General features: G+C 36.4%; 1 protein-coding gene across 1 annotated transcript in view; it reads left to right on the forward strand.

The window, feature by feature from the left end:
- Positions 1-20,664, forward strand: part of ALLC (allantoicase) — a 38,363-nt gene that overhangs the window by 11,967 nt on the left and 5,732 nt on the right. The window contains exons 5-9 of the mRNA XM_007957894.1: positions 1,004-1,083; positions 6,881-7,013; positions 17,097-17,252; positions 17,773-17,846; positions 18,809-18,917. Coding sequence (XP_007956085.1) covers positions 1,004-1,083; positions 6,881-7,013; positions 17,097-17,252; positions 17,773-17,846; positions 18,809-18,917 — 552 coding nt within the window. The remainder of the gene's footprint in view (positions 1-1,003; positions 1,084-6,880; positions 7,014-17,096; positions 17,253-17,772; positions 17,847-18,808; positions 18,918-20,664) is intronic.

The following is a 20,664-nucleotide window of genomic DNA, read 5'->3' on the forward strand; positions in this document are numbered from 1 at the left end:
CCCATACTCCCCAGGCTTCACCCAGAAGCACAATGTCATGTCACCTCGAGATCTGGTAAGCAGGTTGTCAGGTAAGGTGGGAGGGAGTAGGCTCTGTCCTAGAGTAATACAGACCATCTAGAGCAGTTCTGGGAGCTAGCTGGGGGGCCATCTGCACCAGCACCACTGACATCACTATCTAGTGTGCTTAATGGCACAGTGGCATCAAAGTTTTCAAAAGGAGTTTCTTTCTGAGTCTTGGACTCTGGACCTTGTGAATCCACAGGCTCTATAAATTAGCCCTATATTTTTGTATCCCTTTAATTGACACTATCTGATTTTGGCCATAGAATTAATTTTCTTAGACAAATGTACAGTATGTGTGTGTATATACATCTATTTAGGGAAGAGAATGTCTGCTGGCAAATTTATACTGAAAACTCTATGTGTACAGATCTGTGTCAGGCTTTGTGGAAATGAAACACATGGACCATGCTCCCCAAAGACAGTTGGGATACCCCAAAAGTTAAATGATGATACAAGAGATGTTACTATACAAATTAATGACAAATAACTAATAGCCTTTTGACAAACCCATCAATCACTCATGAGTGCTTCTATTTCTGAATTGCCTAGGTATCATATTGAAGGATGGCACTTGGGGAAGCAGAGTTTCTAGAATTGACCTTGCAATATTCCTGAACTTTAATGATCCAAATTAAAAAAACAAAACAAAACAAAAAACAAACTCTAGTCATGTAATCAGTTTGTTGAAGCCTTGATCTAACTTGGAAACAATGTTGACTATTTCAACAAACAAATGTATCATCAAATACATTGCATTAATTTTTAAATTTTGCCATTAATAATTTAAATATTGAGGAACTTAAACAAGTGTTTCTTTTACTCTGATCATCTGGTGCTTTGCATTATAAAATTATGCCTTTATTGATATTTGCTAAAATGAAAATTATCATACCACCCACCTTGATCTCTAAACCATAAATGGTCACCCTAACTTCAGATAAACTACAAGAAATCTCAGAAAGAGGAATCAGAACCGGAACTGCAGCCACACCTGAGGAATTTGAAACTATTGCTGAGGTATGCCTCCAAAGAAAGAACTGATTGTTATAATTGATTACTGAAAAATAGTGAAACTTTGCCTGCTAGGCTGTGCATGGTGAATCTTTGGGACTGAATCTATTTGAATCTAATGTATCTTACCTTACTCACTCATTCATTTATGATCCTGCAAATGTTTCATTAGTGGTTTGTTCAACCCTTGCATGAAAGACATTTATAGCTCCTAAAAGACCTACCTTAGTCTTTCTAAAAGTGTGGTCAACTTACTGGTGCCCACCAAAAAAGTGTTATTGGTCCCTAATGAGATAAATACAGAAATTCACAGTAAATTCTTTTGGTAACAATGACAATGTAACTTTGTTGGATGAATTTAATAAATAAGTTTTTTTTTTTTGGTATATTCTTTTTTTTTCCCTAAAGTTTATTTTTCTAGTGTTTCACAAAACTGTTGATCTGAAACAGACTAGAAAATGAATAACACAAAAAATAATAAACAAGTCCTTCACTGAAGGGAGTTTGAGAAGCACTGATCTAGAGAATATTATAAGGTTCAGCCAATCAATTTACAAAAATTTAACAATGTTTTCTGAGCCAATATTAATTTCCTTGGGAAATTGTCATTGTCCAAGGAAATAACCTCATTTTTCTTTTTTTAACTATTTTGATTTGGGTGAAAATTTATAGAGCAAATTGGTTTTCCATTCAACAATTCATACATATTTTATTTTGGGACTTTGATTGCAGTCCCCACAATATAACAGCACTCTTCCTATTTCCTCTTTATGTTTACTGTCTCCATCTTCTTTCCTGTCTCTCTCTGCCTTCTGCGCTTTACTCCTGGACAAATGCTGCCCTTTTGGTTTCAGATGGTTGATTGTCCTAAGGAGTGGGTACCTCTCTGGTGTTGTTCACCTTATAGATCTGTTTACTGTTTCACTGAAAGCTGAGCCATGGGGATGAGTTCAGTTCCAAGCTTGAAGTGTGTCTAAGGGCCTTAATCTCAGTGGTTCCACCAGTCTCTGTCAGACCAGTAAGCCTACTCTTTTTTTTTTTTTTTTTATGATTTTGAGTTTTGTTTTACATTTTTCTCTCATTCTATCCAAGACTTCCTACTGTGATCCCTTCAAAGTGGTTGGCAGTATAGCCCAGCACTATTTAGTTCGTCTGGTCTCAGGGGCATGCAAGCTGGGGTTCAAAAGGTCCATTAATCCTTTGGACTACTTACTTGTTTCCTTGCCATTTTCATTTTCTTCACTCTTTCTTGCTCCAGATGGGGAGACACCAATAGTTGCCCCTTAGATGGCCACTCACAACTTTTTGAGACCACAGTAGTTACTTACCAAAGTAGGATGTAGAACATTGTCTTTGAAGACTATGCTATGCCATTGACCTTGATATCTCCTGAGACTGAGCCCCCATTCTGAGTCCAGCAACTCATTCTTTCAAGATGTTTGTTTATGAACAGCTTCAATTTTTAAATGAATGTTCACATTACCATTCTTCCCCCCCTCAAAAAAAAATTCTCAAGATGAAAAAGTCTGGTGGGATCTGAGATCATGTTCTTCGTTCTCAACCCTTCCCATTGTACACTACAACCTAGTGACTACTCTGACCAATATGAAAGAAACAGACCTTTATTTTGTTTATTATTCTATCTGGGGCTTGGTCTTGATTAGTATTTTTATTAAAGTACTCTATTAGAATTCTGTTTTAGTTCTCCAGTGCTACTCTAACAGAAAATACCACAAATGGATGACTTTCACAAATAAAGATTTATTCTCTTACAATTTAGGAGGCTAGAAGTCTGAGTTCAAAAGGCCAGCTCTAGGGGCTGGGAGAGGGCCCCTTAACCTTGGGCTTTAGCTCTGTCTCTTGCTCCCAGCCTACTGAAGTTAGAGGCATCCCTTAACTCAAGCAACTGCTGGCTGCTGAGGCTGACAAACCCAAGGTCAACAAGTAAAATGGCACAGTCTGAAAATTATCAAGCAACACTGCAGGACACTAATTCAAGTCCAGAAACAGTCTCAAGATCAGCAGACAACATGGCAGGCCACTGAAATCAAGACTTGGCCAAATGCAAGATCCAGATGTGCCAAAAAGCTCAAGACCTTTCTCAAAGTGTCTTGTATACTGGCAGCAGACCACATCCCTAAGGCACTTAAGGTAGATTGCACCATAGAGTTGATTTCCAGTCTCATCATGGGAAATCAGGACATCCAGTTGCCCAGTCACTCAAAACCAGGCCCAGCCAAGTTGACACATAACCTTAACTACCACAGCATCCAATCACCACTTGTCTGTTAGTTTGCCATACTGTAGTGGCTTGCTTGTTGCTGTGAGGCTGAAGGCTTATGCTACCAGTATTTCAAATACCATCAAGGTCACATATGGTGGACAGGTTTCTGTGTAGCTTCCACACTAAGACAGGGAAGAAGGAAGCAACCATTTACTTCTCAAAGAATTGGCCAGTGAAAACCTTATGAATAGCAGTGAAACACTGCCTGATATATTATTGGAAAACTTCATGAATAGTCCTGAAACAATGTCTGATGCAGTGCTGGAAGATAAGCTCCTCAGGACAGAAGGCACTCAAAATACAACTGTGCAGTTCCTCTTCAGCGTAGAGTCAATAGTATTGATGTGGATGGAGTAAAGCTTTCAAAACCTCTGTGTGCTGATGGGGCACACTCAAAATGGGAAGAAACAGCAGTAAACATCCATTAATAATTGGAAAATGGAATACACCAAGTATGAATCTAGGAAAATTAGAACTTGTCAAAAATGAAATGGAATACATCAAGATCCCTATTCTAGGCATTAGTGAGCTGAAATAGACTGGTTTGGCCATTTTGAAGTAGACAATCATAGGATCTACTATGTCAGGAATGACAAATTGAAGAGAAATGGGGTCACATTCATCATTATAAAGAATGTTTCAAGATCTATCCTGAAGTACAATGCTGTAAGGATAATATCCACACGCCTATAAGGAAGATCAGTTAATACTACTATTCTTCAATTTTATGCACCAACCACTAAAGCCAAAGATGAGGAAATTGAAGATTTTTATTAACTTCTTCAGTCTAAAATTGACCAAACATGCAATCAAGATGTATCGATTATGACTGCTGATTGGAATGCAGAAGTTGGAAACAAAGAAGAATCACCAGTAGTTGAAAACATGGCCTTGGTGATAGAAATGATGCAGGATATCACATGATAGAATTTTGCAAGACCAATGACTTATTCATTGCAAATACTTTTTTTTTTTTTTCTGAAAATGTAAATGACAGCTATACATGTGGACTTTGCCAGATGGAATACACAAGACTCAGATCAACTACATCTGTGGAAAGAGGCAGTGGAGAAGCTCAATATCCTTAGCCTAAACAAGGACAGGAGCTGACTATGGAACTAAGCATCCATTGCTTACATGAAAGTTCAAGTTGAGCCTGAAGAAAATTAAAAAACAAATCCATGAGAGCCAAAATATGACCTTGATTATATCCCACCTGAATTTAGAGACTATCTGAAGAATAGATTTGATGCATTGAACACCAGTGACCAAAAACTAGATCAATTGTTGGATGACATCAGGAATGTTATCCATGAAGAAAACAAAAGGCCATTAAAAAGACAGGAAAGAAGAAAAGACCATAATGAATGTCAGAAGAGACTCTGAAACTTACCCTTGAATGGAGAGTACCTAAAGCAAATGGAAGAAATGATTAGATAAAAGAGCTGAACAGAAGATTTCAAAGAGCATCTCAAGAAGACAAAGTCAATTATTACAATGAAATGTGAAAGATGTGGAGTTAGAAAACCAAAAGGGAAGAACACACTCAGCATTTCTCAAGCTGAAAGAAATGAAGAAAAAATTTAAGCCTCAAATTGCAATATTACAAGATTCTATGGGCAAAATATTGACCAATGCAAGAAACATCAAAAGAAGATGGAAAGAATACATAGAATCACTATACCAAAAAGAACTGTTCAATGTTCATCTATTTCAGGAGGTGGCATATGATCAAGAACCAATGGTACTGAAGAAAGAAGTTGAAGCTTTACTGAGGGAATTGGCAAAACACAAGGCTCCAGGAATTGACAGAATACCCACTGAGATGTTTCAACAAATGCATGCCATGCTGGAGGCACTTACTCATCTATGCCAAGCAATTTAGAAGACAGCCACCTGGCCAGCTGACTAGAAGAGGTTCATATTTGTACCCATTCCAAAGAATGGTGATCCAATAGAATGTGAAAATTGTCAAACAATATCATATGCAAGTAAAAGTTTGCTAAAGATAATTAAAAATTAATTGCAGCAATATATTGACAGGTAACTTGCAGAAATGCAAGCTGGATTCAGAAGAGGATAGAACAGGGGATATCATTGCTGATGTCAGGTGGATGTTAGCTGAAAACAAAGAATACCAGAAAGATGTTTACTTGTATTTTATTGACTTTGCAAAGACATTTGACTGTTGGATATTAACAACTTATGGATAACTTTGAGAAGAATGGAAATTCCAGAACACTTAATTGTGTTCATAAGGAACTGTACATAGACCAGGAGGCTGTCATTTGAACAGAGTAAAGGGAATACTGCATGGTTTAAAATCAGGAAGTTTGTGCATTAAGGTTGTATCCTTTCACCATACTTATTCATTCTGTATGCTGAACAAGTAAGCCGAGAAGCTGGATTATATGAAGAAGAATGCAGCAGGATTGGAGGAAGTCTCATTAATAACCTGCAATATACGATGACACAACCTTGCTTGCTGAAAGTGAAGATGAATTGAAGAATTTATTTATGAAGATTAAAGACTATAGTCTTCAGTATGGATTACACCTCAACATAAACAAAGCAAAAATTCTCACAACTGGACCAAGAAGCAGCATCACAATAAATCGAGTAAAGATTGAAGTTGTCAGGGATTTCATATACTTGGGTCCACAGTCAACACCCATGGAAGCAGCAGTCAAGAAATCAGACATTGTATTGCAGTGGGAAAATCTCCTGCAAAAGACCTATTTAAAGTGCTGAAAAACAAAGATGTTGTTTTGAAGACTAAGGTGAGACTAGCCCAAGTCATGGTATTTTCAGTTGCCTCATGTGCACATGAAAGCTGGCCAATGAATAAGGAAGACCAAAGAAGAGTTGATGAGTTTGAGTTGTCGTTTTGGTGAAGAATATTGAAAGTACTGTGGACTGCCATAAGAACTAACAAATCCATCCTGGAAGAAGTGCAGCTGGAATGCTCCTTGGAAGCGAGAATGACTAGACTTCGTCTCAACTACTTTGGTCATGGTGTCAGAATGGACCATTCCCTGGAGAAAGATATCAAGCTTAGTAAAGTGAAAGGTCAGCGAAAAAGGGGAAGAGCCTCAACAAGATGGTTTGACACAGTGGCTACCACGATGGACTCATGTACAGCAAAGATTGTGAGGATGGCACGTGACTGGTCAGTGTTTCGATTACTGAGTCGGAGTGGACAAGATGACACCTAACAACAACAATATTTGGCATCCATTGGTTGTTTGAACTCATCAGCCTCTCCATGGGAGAAAGCTGTGCCAATCTGCTTTCATAAAGATTGCAGCCCTGGAAACAATACAGTGCAGTTCTACTCTGTCCTATAATATTGATATGAGTTGGAATCGACTTGACAGCAATGGGATTTTGGTTTCTTAGGCATCCATCATTAATTTTTATTCCAAAATATCTCTAACTCTTAAATCCCACACAGGCACTATGATGTGAGAATTTATTGTTCTCCAAACCCATTGCTAACATTTTGATGTTTATTGCTAGCTGAATTCTGAAAACTGGAATTACTTGGTTCCCATGGAGGAACTTAAACCAGGAGACCCTGGTTCCAGTCACAATTATTTTCCTGTGAGTTCCCAGCAGAGATGGACTCATATACGACTCAACATTTTTCCAGGTAAATATAACATTCACCCCCCTTCATTTCCATGACTTCTTTATATCAGCATGTTTAAAAACTATAGAGTAAAATCACCCTTTCCTTCTTGATCACTGATCTCGATACCATTTTAGGATTCTAAGTTTCCCCTTTTGTGCTCTAGGAAATCCTTATTTTAATCTACTCATAAGTAGGTAATTATTGAAAAACTATCAAATAAATTAGAATGTGATAGACCTAAGTTGTTTTATTTAGATATTTCCTAATAATTTTCTATTTCACAGGTATATTTTATCAACAGTAAGTGTAACAAACAAATGTCCCTCATTTTATTAATTTTTTTTTTGTAACAGCTTTATTGTGATATAATTTACATAACATGCAATTCACCCATTCAAAGTGTACAATTCAGTGATTTATAGTATATTCACAGATATGTGTAACCATCTTCACAATTTTAGAATATTTCATCACTTCATAAAGAAGCCCTGGAAAACATATCCAAGGAAAAACCCTCCAGCTACCACCTCCCTTCTCTCTTCTCAGTTTTAAGCAACTATTAATCTACTTTCTGTCTCTATAGATTGGACTATTCTGGATATTTCATATAAATTGAATCAAATAATATGTGGTCTTTTGTGCCTGGCTTCTTTTACACAGCACAATGTTTTCAAGGTTCATCCATGTTGTAGCATGTAGCAGTACTTCATTCCTTTTTTTTTTTTTTTTTTGTGGCTGAATAATATTCAATTGTATAGATATGGCACAGGAGCTCTGGTGGTGTAGTGTCTAAGGCATTTGACTGCTAACCAGAAGGCTGGTGGTTCAAACCTCCCAGACACTCCTTGGAAGGAAAACTGGGCAATCTACTTCCATAGTGATACTGCCTTGGAAACCCAAGGAGGGGTTGCTCAGTTGAATCAACTCAATGGCAGTGAGTTTTTTCTTTCTTTTTTTGGCTTGGTATGGATATGCCATATTAAAAAAAATCCTTTCATCAGTTGATGGATATTTTGGTGGTTCCCATCTGTTGACTATTATAAATAACAGTGCTTCAAATATTTGCATACAAGTTTTTTGTGGATACATGTTTTCATTTCTTCTAGGATTGGAATTGCTGGGTCTTATAATAACTTTATATTGAACTATTTGAAGAACTACTACAGTGTTTTCTATGTATCTGCACCATTTTACATTCCTACCAGCAGTCCAAGTAGTGTTTTGTTCTATTGTACATATGGAACTGACTCAACTGAAGCTTGTTTCTCAATATCTTAATCAATACTTGTTATCTGACTTTTTAATGATAATCTTCTTAAGGATGTGAAGTGGTATCTTACTGTTGTTTTGATTTGCATGTCCTTGAGGATTATGATGTTGAACATCTTTTCATGTGCTTGTTGGCTATTTATATACCTTCTTTTAGTGAAATGTCTATTCACATCCTTTTCTAATTTTTAAATTGGGTTATTTGTCTTATTACTATTGAGTTGGAAGAGTTATTTACATATTGTAGATGCAAGCCTCTTATCAGATATATGATGTGCAAATATTTTCTCTCATTTTGTGGGTTTCTTTTCACTCTCTTGAAAGTCTTTTGAAGCACAGAAGTTTCTAATTTTGAAGGAGTTTATCTATTTTTTCTTTTGTAGCTCATGTATTATTTTAAAATAATTACTAAGAGTTTGTTTTACATTCAACATTATATGTACATTTAGTTTCACTCTCCATTTACCATCCCCAACCCTAACCCAGTATCCTCCCCTTCCTGCCCAGTAACTCTTCCCCCGTGCCCCTCATAGTTATTCACTGCTGTGTGTCCTGCATTTCCTCCATGTGAATGTTACCTCTAGGTGCCCCATGGTCGATTGCTCCAAGGGATGCATTTCCATAGAGTATGTGGGTGTGTCACGCTGGGTTGAGTGGTATGTGTGTGCATCTTGTTTACTATTGGGATGAGAGTCAGCCCCTGGGAATGATCTTTATTCCAGGACCAGAATGTATCTCAGGACCATAGTATTGGTGGTCTCACCAGACTCCACCAGACCAGTAATTCTGGTCATTATTGAATTTTTGTATTTTATTCCATGTTTTCCCTCCAACTCTATCCAAGATCTCCAGATCTGATTCTTTCCTAAGTGGTTGGCATTGGTAGCCAGGCACCATCTAGCTCTTCTGGTCTCTTGGGCCACTGTGTCCTAGGGCTGAGTGCTTCCAAATGCCCCCCCCCCTTTTTTTTCACTCTTCTTTGCTTCCATTGATAGGAGACCGTTAGCTGCATCTTAGATGACTGCCTGAAAGCTTTTAAGACCCCAGATGCTGTTCACCAATGTAGGATGAGGAACAAGACTTTTATGTATTTTGTTGTGCCAGTTGAGTCTGGTGTCCCCCAATACTTAGCTCCTGTTTTTGGTGTCATTTCTAGGAAACCATGATGAAATCTGAAGTCATGAAGACTTGTCTTTATGTTTTCTTTGAAGAGTTTTATAGTTTTAACCCACAGATTTAGGTCTTTGAACCATTTAAATTTTGTATATGGTGTGAGATAAGGGTCTGACTTCATTCTTTTCCACCACCATTTCTTTCTTCATTCCCATTACTGTTTGTTGAAAATATTACTCTTTCCCTACTGAATGATCTTGGCACTCTTGTGATAATTGTTGTCAGGTGCTGTTGAGTCAGCTCTGACTCATAGTGACCCTATGTACAACAGAACAAAACACTGCCTGGTTGGGTGTCATCTTCACAATCCTTGCTGTACTTGAGCCCATCATTGTAGCCACTGTGTCAGTCCATCTTGTTGAGGGGTTTCCCCTTGTTCGCTGACCTTCCACTTTACCAAGCATGATATCCTTCTCCAGGGAAGTGTCCCTTCAGCAAGCATGACTAAAGTAGGTGAGACAAAGTCTGGCCATTCTCAGTTCCAAGGAGCATTCTGGCTGCACTTCCTCCAGGATGATTTGTTCATTCTTCTGGCAGTCCATGGTACTTTCAGTATTCTTTGCCAACATCAAAACTCAAAAGCATCAGCTCTTCTTTGGTCTTCCTCATTCATTGTCTAGCTTTAACATGCATATTAGGTAATGGAAAATACCATGGCTTGGGTAGGCACACGTTAGTCTTCAAAGTGACATCTCTGTTCTTTGGCATTTAAGTGGGTCTTTTGCAGCAGATTTGCCCAGTGTAATACAATATCTGATTTCTTGGCTGCTTCTTCTATGGGTGTTGATTGTGGAACCAAGTAATAAGAAATCTTTGACAACATCAATCTTTTCTCCATTTATTGTGATGTTGCCTATTGGTCCAGCTGTGAGGATTTTCATTTTCTTTGTGTTGAGGTATAAACTATACTGCAGACTGTAGTATTTAATCTTCATCAGTAAGTGCTTCAAGTCATCTTCACTTTCAGCAAGCAAGGTTGTTCATCTGCATATTGTGCATTGTTAATGAGTCTTTCTCGAATCCTGATGTCATGTTCTTCTTCACATAGTCCAGCTTCTTGGATTATTTGCTCAGCATACATATTGAATAAGTATGGTGAAAGGATACAACCCTGACATACAACCTTCCTGATTTTCATCCATACAGTATCCCTTTGTTCTGTTTAAATGACAGCCTCCTGGTCTATGCACAGATTCCTCATGAGCACAATTAAGTGTTCTGGAACTCCCAGGCTTCTCAATGTTATCCATAATTTGTTGTGATCTACTTACTGACAGATGAGTGGTGGTGTTGATAATTAGTTGACTATAAACAGATGGGTTTGTTTCTGGGCTCCTTATATAAATGAGTCAAAGATGACCTCTGTATATTGGCTCCAGGTTATTTATTTATTCATATTAGTTTGGGCCTAAGAGCCCCAAAAATCCATCAGGGTCAAACTTATATTGGTACATATCAACTTGTTACAAAATAGCTCAAATAAGCAAATTTTTAGCCACTTAGAGCTTGCCTGTTTTACATACTCTGTGAAATTTGCCCACTATCTGCTATTCATAAATATGGTAAAACCCTACAGTTATAAGGACTCCTAAATTGCTTCTGCCTGCCCTTGGAGCCCTCTACCCTCACCTCCTTACTTCAGCAGGACATCACCTAGGAATATGTAAGCTTCCCTCTTGTCATCTCCTCCAATCCTACTTCTTTTTCCTGTGAGTTTCCTTCATTTCTTCCCCTTTTGGTGGCTCTCTGTGCCACTTGCCTCTGGAACACCTCCAGCCATGGGAGATTGCTCTGCATGCAGCTGTCACTGTGACGACCTCAGTAAATAGCTTGTTGTGCAATGCTGCTATCTTATTGTATCTTTTTCCTTGATCAGCCCTGAACTTCCTTGAACTCAGTATTAACTCTCAGTTCTATATTATTCCTTATGCCAGTGCCACACACATTATGCCAATATCATACTATTTCTTTGTAGGAAATTTTGAATTTGGGAAGTTTGAGTCCTTCAAATTTTGTTTTGTTTTGTTTTGTTTTTCATGATTATTTCAGCTACTCTGAGTTCTTTGCAATTCCATATGAATTTTAGAATCAGCTTGTCAATTAATACAAAGAATTTAGCTGGAATTCTGGTAGAGATTATATTAAATCTGTGGGTCAATTTAGGGATTATTGCCATTTTAACAATATTAAGTCATCCAATCAAACATGGGATATTTTTCCATTTATTTAGCTATTCTTTAATTTTTTTTTTCATTTTTTTTGTGGACTATATTGTGCTAATTGATCTGATATCCCCCAAGACTCTTTCTGAGCCCAAACCTCAAAGTTTTTGGTTATGGCTAAGAAATGTTCAAAATATTGCCCCTAGTATGCTTTACTATGTTCATGGATATATTTGCAGCATATGTAAATACATATGTAGAAATATCCTCTGTCAAACCTACATATTTTCATGTGTATAGTCCCATTCTCCTTCTCACACCTATTCAGCTTGGTTTTAAGAACATTCTTTAAGTTTTTAAAGAATATTTTATAGTTATCAGAGTATATATTTTGTACTTTTTTGTTAAGTACTTAATATTTTATTCTTTTTCATGCTATTGTAAATGGAATTATTTTCTTAATTTCATTTTCAGATTGTTCCTTGTGTGTTGAAATACAGTCGACTTTCTATAATTATCTTGTATTTTGTAACCTAGTTGAACTTGTTTATTAGTTCTAATAATTTCTTTGTAGATTCCTTAAGATTTTCTATATACAAGATCATATAATTTGTGAATATATACAGTTTTAACTTTTCCTTCCCAATCTGGATATCTCTTATTTATTTTTTCTTGCCAACTTGCCCTGGTGAAAACTTCCACTATTGTGTTGAATATAAATGGTGAGAACTGACCTCCTTGTCTTGTCCCTGACCTTAGGGAAAAGCACTCAGTTTTTTACTGTAAGTATGGTATCAACTGTGAGTGTTTTGTAGATTCCCTTTACCAGAATGAGAAGTTTCCTTTTATTCCTAGTCTGGTGAATTTTCTTTTCTTTTTTTTTTATGTATCATGAATGGGAGTTAGATTTTATGAAATGATTATTTCTCCACCTATTGAGATAAACCTGTGGTTTATAAATTTTATTAATATTTATATTACATTAATTGATTTTTCAGAATTAGAGCAACATTGCATAAATTCTTGGTTTAAATTCAACTTGGTCATAGTGTATAATTCTTTTTATGCGTTGCTGGGTTTGCTTTGCTAGTGTTTTGTTGAGGATGTTCATGCCCATATTCATAAGAGATAGTGGTCTGTAGTTTTCTTTTCTTGTGCTGTCTTGATCTGACTTTGGAATTAGGGTAATGCTTCAAGGAATGAGTTGAAAATTGTTCTTTACTCTTATTTTTTGAAAGAATATGTGTAAAATTGGCATTAATTATTTAAATATTTGGTAGAATTCACCAGTGAATCCATTTCAGGCTGAAATTTTCTTTGTGAACAGTTTTTTTTTTTTTTTTTGATTACTACTAATTCAATCTCTTTACTTCATATAGGTATATTCAGATGTCTTCTAGGAATTTATCCATCTCATTTATTTGTATAATTTATTGACATACAACTGTTTATAGTGCTCCTTTATAATCCTGTTTATTTATGTAAGTTTGGTAGGAATGTCCCTTCTTTCCTATCTGATTTGAGTCTCTTTTCTCTCTCTCTCTCTTTTTCTTTTTTTAAAAAAAAAACAGCTTTTGGTTTCCCTATTGTTTTTGTATTTTATTAATTTCCACTCTAATGTTTATTATTACCATCTTTCTGCTTGCTTTTGGATTAGTTTGCTTTTCTTTTTCTAGTGTCGTAAGGTGAAAGGGTCTTTTTTTAACATAAGCATTTATAGTTATAAGGTTCCCTCTAAGAGCTGTTTAAGTTGCATTTCATAAGTTTTCATATGATCTGTCTTTATTTACATTCATTGCAAAGTATTCTTCAATTTCCCTTTTGATTTCTTCTTTGACTCATTGGTTATTTAGAAGTGTGTTGTTTAATGTTCCCAAATTCTATTGTTATTGATTTATTTAATTCCATTTTCATGGGCGAACATACTTTGCATGATTTTTATCTTTAAATTTTGTTGAAGTTTGTTTCGTGGCCGGGTATACGGTCTCTCATGGAGAACATTTCATGAGTATTTGAGAAGCATATTCTGCTGTTGTTGTATAGAATAATCTATAAACCAACTAGGTCTAGTGTATTGACAGTTTTCTTCAAGTAGTTTATTTCCTTGTTGATAGTCTGCCTGTTTCTAGTCATTATTGAAAGTGGGAATAGTTTCCAACTATTATTTTTCAGTTGTCTATATATCACTCATTTCTATCAGTTTTTGCCTCATTTATTTTTGTGGTCTGCTATGAGTCAAATTGACTTGTCGGCAGTGAGTTTGGTTTGGTTACTTTGGTTATTAGGTGTATACAACTTTATAATTATATCTTCCTGATAGATTGGCCCTTTGTCATTATAAAATGCCCCTTTTTATCTCTAGCAACATGTTTTTTAAAATGTAAAGCCTACTTTGTCTGATATCAGTATGGCCATTCCAGCTTTTTTTTTGTGGTTTCTATTTGCCTTATGGGTGCTCTGGTGGCATAGTGCCTAAGGCACTTGAGTGCTAACCAGAAGGCTGGTGGTTCAAACCCACTAGCCACTCCTTGGAAGGAAGATTGGGCAATCTACTTCCATAGAGATACTGCCTCGGAAACCCAAGGAGGGGTCGCTATGAGTTGGATCCGACTCCATGGCAATGAGTTTGGTTTGGTTCATTTGCATTGTACAATTTTTTCATCCTATTACTTTTAATTTATTATTATTATTATTTTTGAATCTTTAGTATATCCTGTAGACAGCATGCAGTTGGATCTTAGTTTTGTTGTTTAAATCTGCAATCCTTTTTTACTGGATTGTCTAATCAATTTAATGTTAATATTCATATAGTTTAGGAGCTCTAGTGGCATAGTGGATAAGGCATTTGGCTGCTAACTAGAAGTTCAGTGGTTCAAACCCACCAACTGCTCCACAGGAGACAGATGTGGCAATCTACTTCCGTAAAGATTTACAACCTTGGAAATCCAATAGGGGTCGCTATGAGTCGAAATTGACTCAAAGGCAGTGGGTTTTGATTTTATATAGGTGGATTTCATTTGTTTTTGAGGTCAGTGTTTGAGATTTGTTCTGACCGCACCAGGGCTCTTCTTAGCTGCCTACTTCCTTGGTTCTCTCAGATAAACTAGTGCTTTGCAGTTTAGTTTATATCTCTAATGCATTTACAAATATCCTCTATTTTTTTTTTTTTGGTTTCCATAATCTCCATTATTTTTGAGAGTGCCTTTAGACATGAACTTCTCCATACTTTATTCTAAATGAAGTCAGTTATGCCCTGCTTCTTACCCTGGCAAAATCTCTGAAGCTAAGGATAAAGTTTATTGTGTGCTTGAGGGAATTTGGGGCTTACAGAGGCAAAAGTTATGACTGTGAGATAGTAGTTTTGTACAACTATTTATTGAGAATGACACATTGACAGCTGCATGTAGTGGAAAGTCTTCCCTCCCCCGCCCCATCCCCTCCATCCCCCAAAGCAAGAGGTCTGCCAGAGGCAATCAGTGCAGGGATTCACTACAAGGGGAAAGTGGACATGGAGAAACAACAGGGAAGAGGAGAAGAGAGGGGATGTTTGCCTGCATCTGGGTGATAATCTCCTGCAGCAAGGTGGAGAGTCTACATCAGAAAGGCAACTAAGGGTCCTTATAACTATAGAAATTTGTTGGGCAATCTACTTCCCTAGTGATACTGCCTTGGAAACCCAAGGAGGGGTTGCTATGAATCGGGTCTGACTCAACAGCACGTAACAGCAACAGGGATATTGGGTACAGTTTCATAGGATATATAACAGGAGGGTCGAAGTGGCTAAAAATCTGCTTATTTGGGTTGTTTTTAAAAACAACTGGATATACATAAATTTGAGCGCTGCTAGTTGGCTTTTTGGGAGATCTGGCAGTGTAGTGCCTAAGGCATTTGACTGCTAATCAGAAGGCTGGTGGTTCAAACCCACCAGCCACTCCTCAGAAGGACAGTTGGGCAATCTATTTCCATAGAGACACTGCCTCGGAAATCCAAGGAGGGGTCACTATGAGTCGAATCAACTCAATGGCAGTGAGCTTTTTTTGGTTTGCTTTTTGGGCTAACAGGTCTCAGTTTGCTATAAAGATGTACACAACTTGGGGCCAATACACAGAGGCCATTTCTGACTCCTTTATCTCACAGGGTTGCTTTAAATGGGTTGCTTCAGAGCGTTGAGACATATATCTGAGATTGCTTCATAATTTTGTTTAAAAGTGAGGCAGGCTATTAACTCTGTAAAGGAGAAGTGCATATATATATATATATATATTTAAATGTAAAAGCAACTTTACATTTAACAGATAAATATCTTCTATACCAATAAAGCAAATGACAATATTCAATGAATCAGAATGGTGATATTACTCTTATGGTCCAGCTTCTGCTGAATTTCTCCCTCTAGTATATTTTCTAGGGTTTTATGTCAATGTAGTGTAGATTTATTTGTTGTTAATAGTGGAACTTCCACTGTACCACAGACATTTTTTCAGATTACTCAGTTTCACCAATTTTTTTCATATAAAAATATATAGTACTTAGTTTCAGTAGAATACACTGATTTAATGACTTTGGTATTTTATTCAACTTCTATATAAAAAATGTTTGGCTTCTACCTTGCAAGAAGAAATATTGAGACAAATTAAAAACTTTCACTTTAGTTGGTGGAATCAGATAATGTATATTGTTCTCAGTAGCAATTTGCTGCTCTGCAAACTTAATCTCAGGCTGCTGGGGTGCCCAACAGCTATTTGATTTTGTGAATATTATCTTTTTTATTCTCAATTGCAAGAGAAGCAGTGTGTTGTTACAAAAATAAAAATATAAGGCTTTTGTATGACTCTACATGGGATCTAGCAATGCTCATTTCTGGCACCTAACATTATATCTGTGGTGAATTTCCCAACTGATTTTTGACTTACCTGGAGTTATTCATTCAATAAAAAATAATTAAGCATCAACTATGTGCCAGGATCTATTTTAGGTATAGTGATAAAGAAGTGAACACAATAGTGAACTGTTCTGGACTTCAAGGATTTTATATTCTGGTTATGGAAGACTGATATCAGCAGGGATTCAAACAAATGAACCAACAAGATAATTTCAGACTGTGATAAAAGCTATGGAGTAAATAAGCAAGGGAATGAGATAGAATTTAACCTGTGGAGAAAGGCAGGAGCTGGAGTTGAGTGGGTAAGAGGTAATTTTAAAAAGTGAGAGAGAAGCCTGTCTGAAGCCGTGACACTCAAGATTTAAGAGCAAGTAGAGTACTAATCAGTCTTCAGAGAGCTAGGGAAACTTGTTATAGTACAAGGGACTGGTGAGTACAGAGGTCCTGAGGCATTTGGGCTTGGTATGTTAAAAATGAGTCAGGTGTGGGTGAAGCCTAGCAGGAGATGCGACTGGAGAAGTGAACAAAGGCCAGATCATGTGGACCTTATAGTCTAAGATATATAAACAATTACTTTTCCAAACGCAAAATGACTAAGATACTTTTCCTTTTCAGATGGTGGAATTGCACGTCTTAGAGTATATGGTATTGGACAAAAAGATTGGACTGCAACTGATCCCAAAGACTCTTTAGATCTAGTGGCCATTGCTTATGGGGGTGTCTGTGTAGGATTTAGTAATGCACATTTTGGGCACCCAAACAATATGATAGGTAAGTTGATGTTCTGAGAGTTGACTTTATTCGTGAAGTCTGAGGTACCAGTATTAAATATCCCAGTGTGAAATGGTTTAAGAGTAAAGAGCATGGGAGTAGATGATTACTCTTCCATATATATGACTTGATTCCATATATATGATTTGATGCCTTTATGACTTGAAGTAAGCTAACATTAGCTATTTTCTTTCTATTTTAGCTTAAATAGTTGCTATAAAATGAAAATTAAAACTTTTAAAAGTAAAACCTATAGTAGTATGTCAGAAGGAAAATTGAGCAATCTACTTCTATAGAGATAATGCCTTGGAAACCCAAGAAGGGGTCACTCTGAGTCTGGACTGACTCGACGGCAGTGAGTTTGATTTTTATAGTAGTATGTGACTTTATTTAAAACATTAACTTTAGTTAAAATAATCTATATAGCAATGCTTATGTGCATGAAATCTGTAATTTAATCCACACACTTTAAAGTAAAATCATGTGATACACAGTTAAGTGATTTCATTTTCTTCTATAGGAATAGGCAGTGCAAAGTCTATGGCAGATGGTTGGGAAACTGCAAGGAGATTGGACAGGCCACCAATATTACAAGTAAGAAGTTAGAAAAGAAAAAAAAAACTATAAAGTTTTCCTAAAAAGCATATTTTTAAAGGTTTTTTTTCCTTTAAATCAAGAAAACTCTTGCTTATTTTAGAAACCTTACGTATTGTTCTAAGTGATTATTCCTTCCCTCCAGTTTTTCCAAATTTCCCATTGCCTCATAATATTGAGGCAAAATCCCAGAAGACCAAACATGCTACCTATTGATTGCTAAGTACTAAGAACATATTTTTCAAAGGGTCCTCTGTTTCCTTAATAAGGAAATAAGGGGATATACAATTAACGAAATAAAAGCTACAAACATACCTGTTTGTAGATCTGGAGAATAAACAGCAGTTTAATATTGTTTAAAATCTATGTATCCCTGAATGAGACCATTTTTGTGAACTTATGACTGAAGGGACCAAGAGGGAACTCCAGACTCCACTCAGCACTAACTTGAGGTGAAGATGCCAAATGAAAACAGAACAAAACACAACACCTTTCAGTGTACAAATTCCCCTGAAAACATTGTCAGCAACCCTTTCTTGGCTTAGATTTCATGTTACCCAATGCTTCCAGATATAAATGAATTAGCTCTTCTCTTCAGAAACTACAGTTTGGAGGCTTAGATTTGACCAAGATATTATCTACTCTGCAAGGCCAAACCTATGAATTGGATTAGATCAAAACCTTTCCTGTATAACATTTTACATGAATCTACAACCAAAATTTAAAATTTGTAAAAATTTATTGAGCAACAATAAACTCATTAATTAGCAGGAGGAACTCATCAATGATAGCAAAGAGGCAATATTTGCCATAAAGTAATTTACAAATTAAATCTTAGGAAACATTCGTTTACAGTAAAAAACAGTATAAATACAGCACATCAGCAGTTTTCATCTGCCTATTTTCAAGATTCGTTTCTTGAATGACTCCAAGTTAGCTAATCTTTTTCTTCTGAATTCTAGAATGATGAGAATGGCATTCTCCTGGTTCCTGGCTGTGAATGGGCAGTTTTCCGCCTGGGACATCCTGGCGTCATAACTCAAATTGAAGTAGATACAACACATTTTAAAGGTAAATGTAAAATCATCAGGAAGTGCTTTGTAATCAATTGCTGATTATAGTGGTAACAGGGTCTTACGGCATAGTGGAAAGAGTATGGGAATGGGATGCAGGACACTTTGGCTCTGGATTTGACTTTCCTACTCACCAGTGTAATTTTGGGCACACTATTTTTAACTCTTTGTACTCCAGTTTCCCCATTTATGAGATGTCAGATTTGGATAGAATGACCTCCCAAATCATATGATTTTGTGATACTATAAGGCTCTTCATTAAAGAATCTCTGGATCCAATTTGTGAGGAGCCTGTGAAGTATTCCTTGATTAGGTCATGAGAAAAATCGCAAATGGGGGGCATTTTCTTATAGAGAGGGAATCCTAAACAGATTGATGCAGGGGACCATTTCTTCCCCTGAATAGACTTCTAAGGTTGCAATGTACACATATTTTGAATTGTGCATTAAGGAACTCTGGTGACACTGTGGTTAAGCATTGGGCTACTAACCAAAAAAAAAAAAAAAGTCAGAGGTTTTAACCCACCAGCTGCTCTGAGGGAGAACGATGAGGCAGTGTGCTTCCATAAAGATTTATAGCCTTGGAAACCCTATGGGTAAGTTCTACTCTGTTCTATAGGGTCACTATGAGTCAGAATTGACTTGATGGCAATTTTTTTTTACTGTCATTAATAGTAATAATAATAATTGATATTTGGACAAGTACCACCAATATTCTGTATTTACTTAAGAAATAAATATGTGTGTCATTATATTAAGAAACTGTCACAAGAGGTTACCAAACTTTTATAATTGTTAGATGAAATCCTGATTGGGTATCATGATTGTTCAACTATCTCTGAGAAAAATTTTGGCAATTTATATTCTTATATATGCCTCATTTCTAAATGTTTTGCTCATTATTATGGTTTCGTTCAATTATATCAAAGCAAAATATATACTCAAGATGAGATTCATCATCAATAGTACTGGATGTAAATTAGTTATTTCAAGAAATCTTGATAATTTTAACTTATTTTTGGAAGACTTTTACATCTGGTTAGCTAGCCATTGTTTTCACTTTTAACATGGCTCGTCCTGAGTGTAAGGGAAATGTCATCTCTGCTGTTTTCCTGTTGCTCAGTTATGCTTGCGTTTTTAGTATTATCTTTTATAATAGTATTATAATTTTATAATTCTAGTATTGTCTTTTAGATGAATTGTTTGAAATTATTTATTTCTTTATTTACTTTTTTTGTGAGGAATACTTTAGTTAAAACCATTTAATGACTAGTAATTCCACTTAACCAAACCTGCAAGATACTTCTGGTACACTATGACAGTCATGAGATGGAGAGAGCCAGAATCCATTTACAATATCAAATACACAGACTCTTTCATGTAGGAGACTCGGGTTTGATTTTTAGCCAATGCATCTCATATGTAGCCACTACCTGTCTATAAATGGAGGCTTGTCTGTTGCTATGATGCTGAACAGTTTTCAGCAGAGCTCCCAATAACACAGACTAGGGAGAAAGGCCTGGTGCTCTACTTCCGAAAATGAGCTAATAAACACCCTATGGATCTCAACAGTCAGATCCCATTGTGCATGGGATTGCTATGAGCCAAGGGCTGACTCAATGACAGCTCACAACAAGGACATGTATATACCTGGCCAACTGACTGGAAGAGATCCATATTTGTGCCCATTCCAAAGAAAGGTGATCCCACAGAATGTAGAAATTATAGAACAATATCATTAATATC

The sequence above is a fragment of the Orycteropus afer genome, unplaced genomic scaffold, assembly GCF_000298275.1.
Source record: "Orycteropus afer afer isolate SDZICR_OR568_19922 unplaced genomic scaffold, OryAfe1.0 scaffold00821, whole genome shotgun sequence".
Lineage (NCBI taxonomy): Eukaryota > Metazoa > Chordata > Mammalia > Tubulidentata > Orycteropodidae > Orycteropus > Orycteropus afer.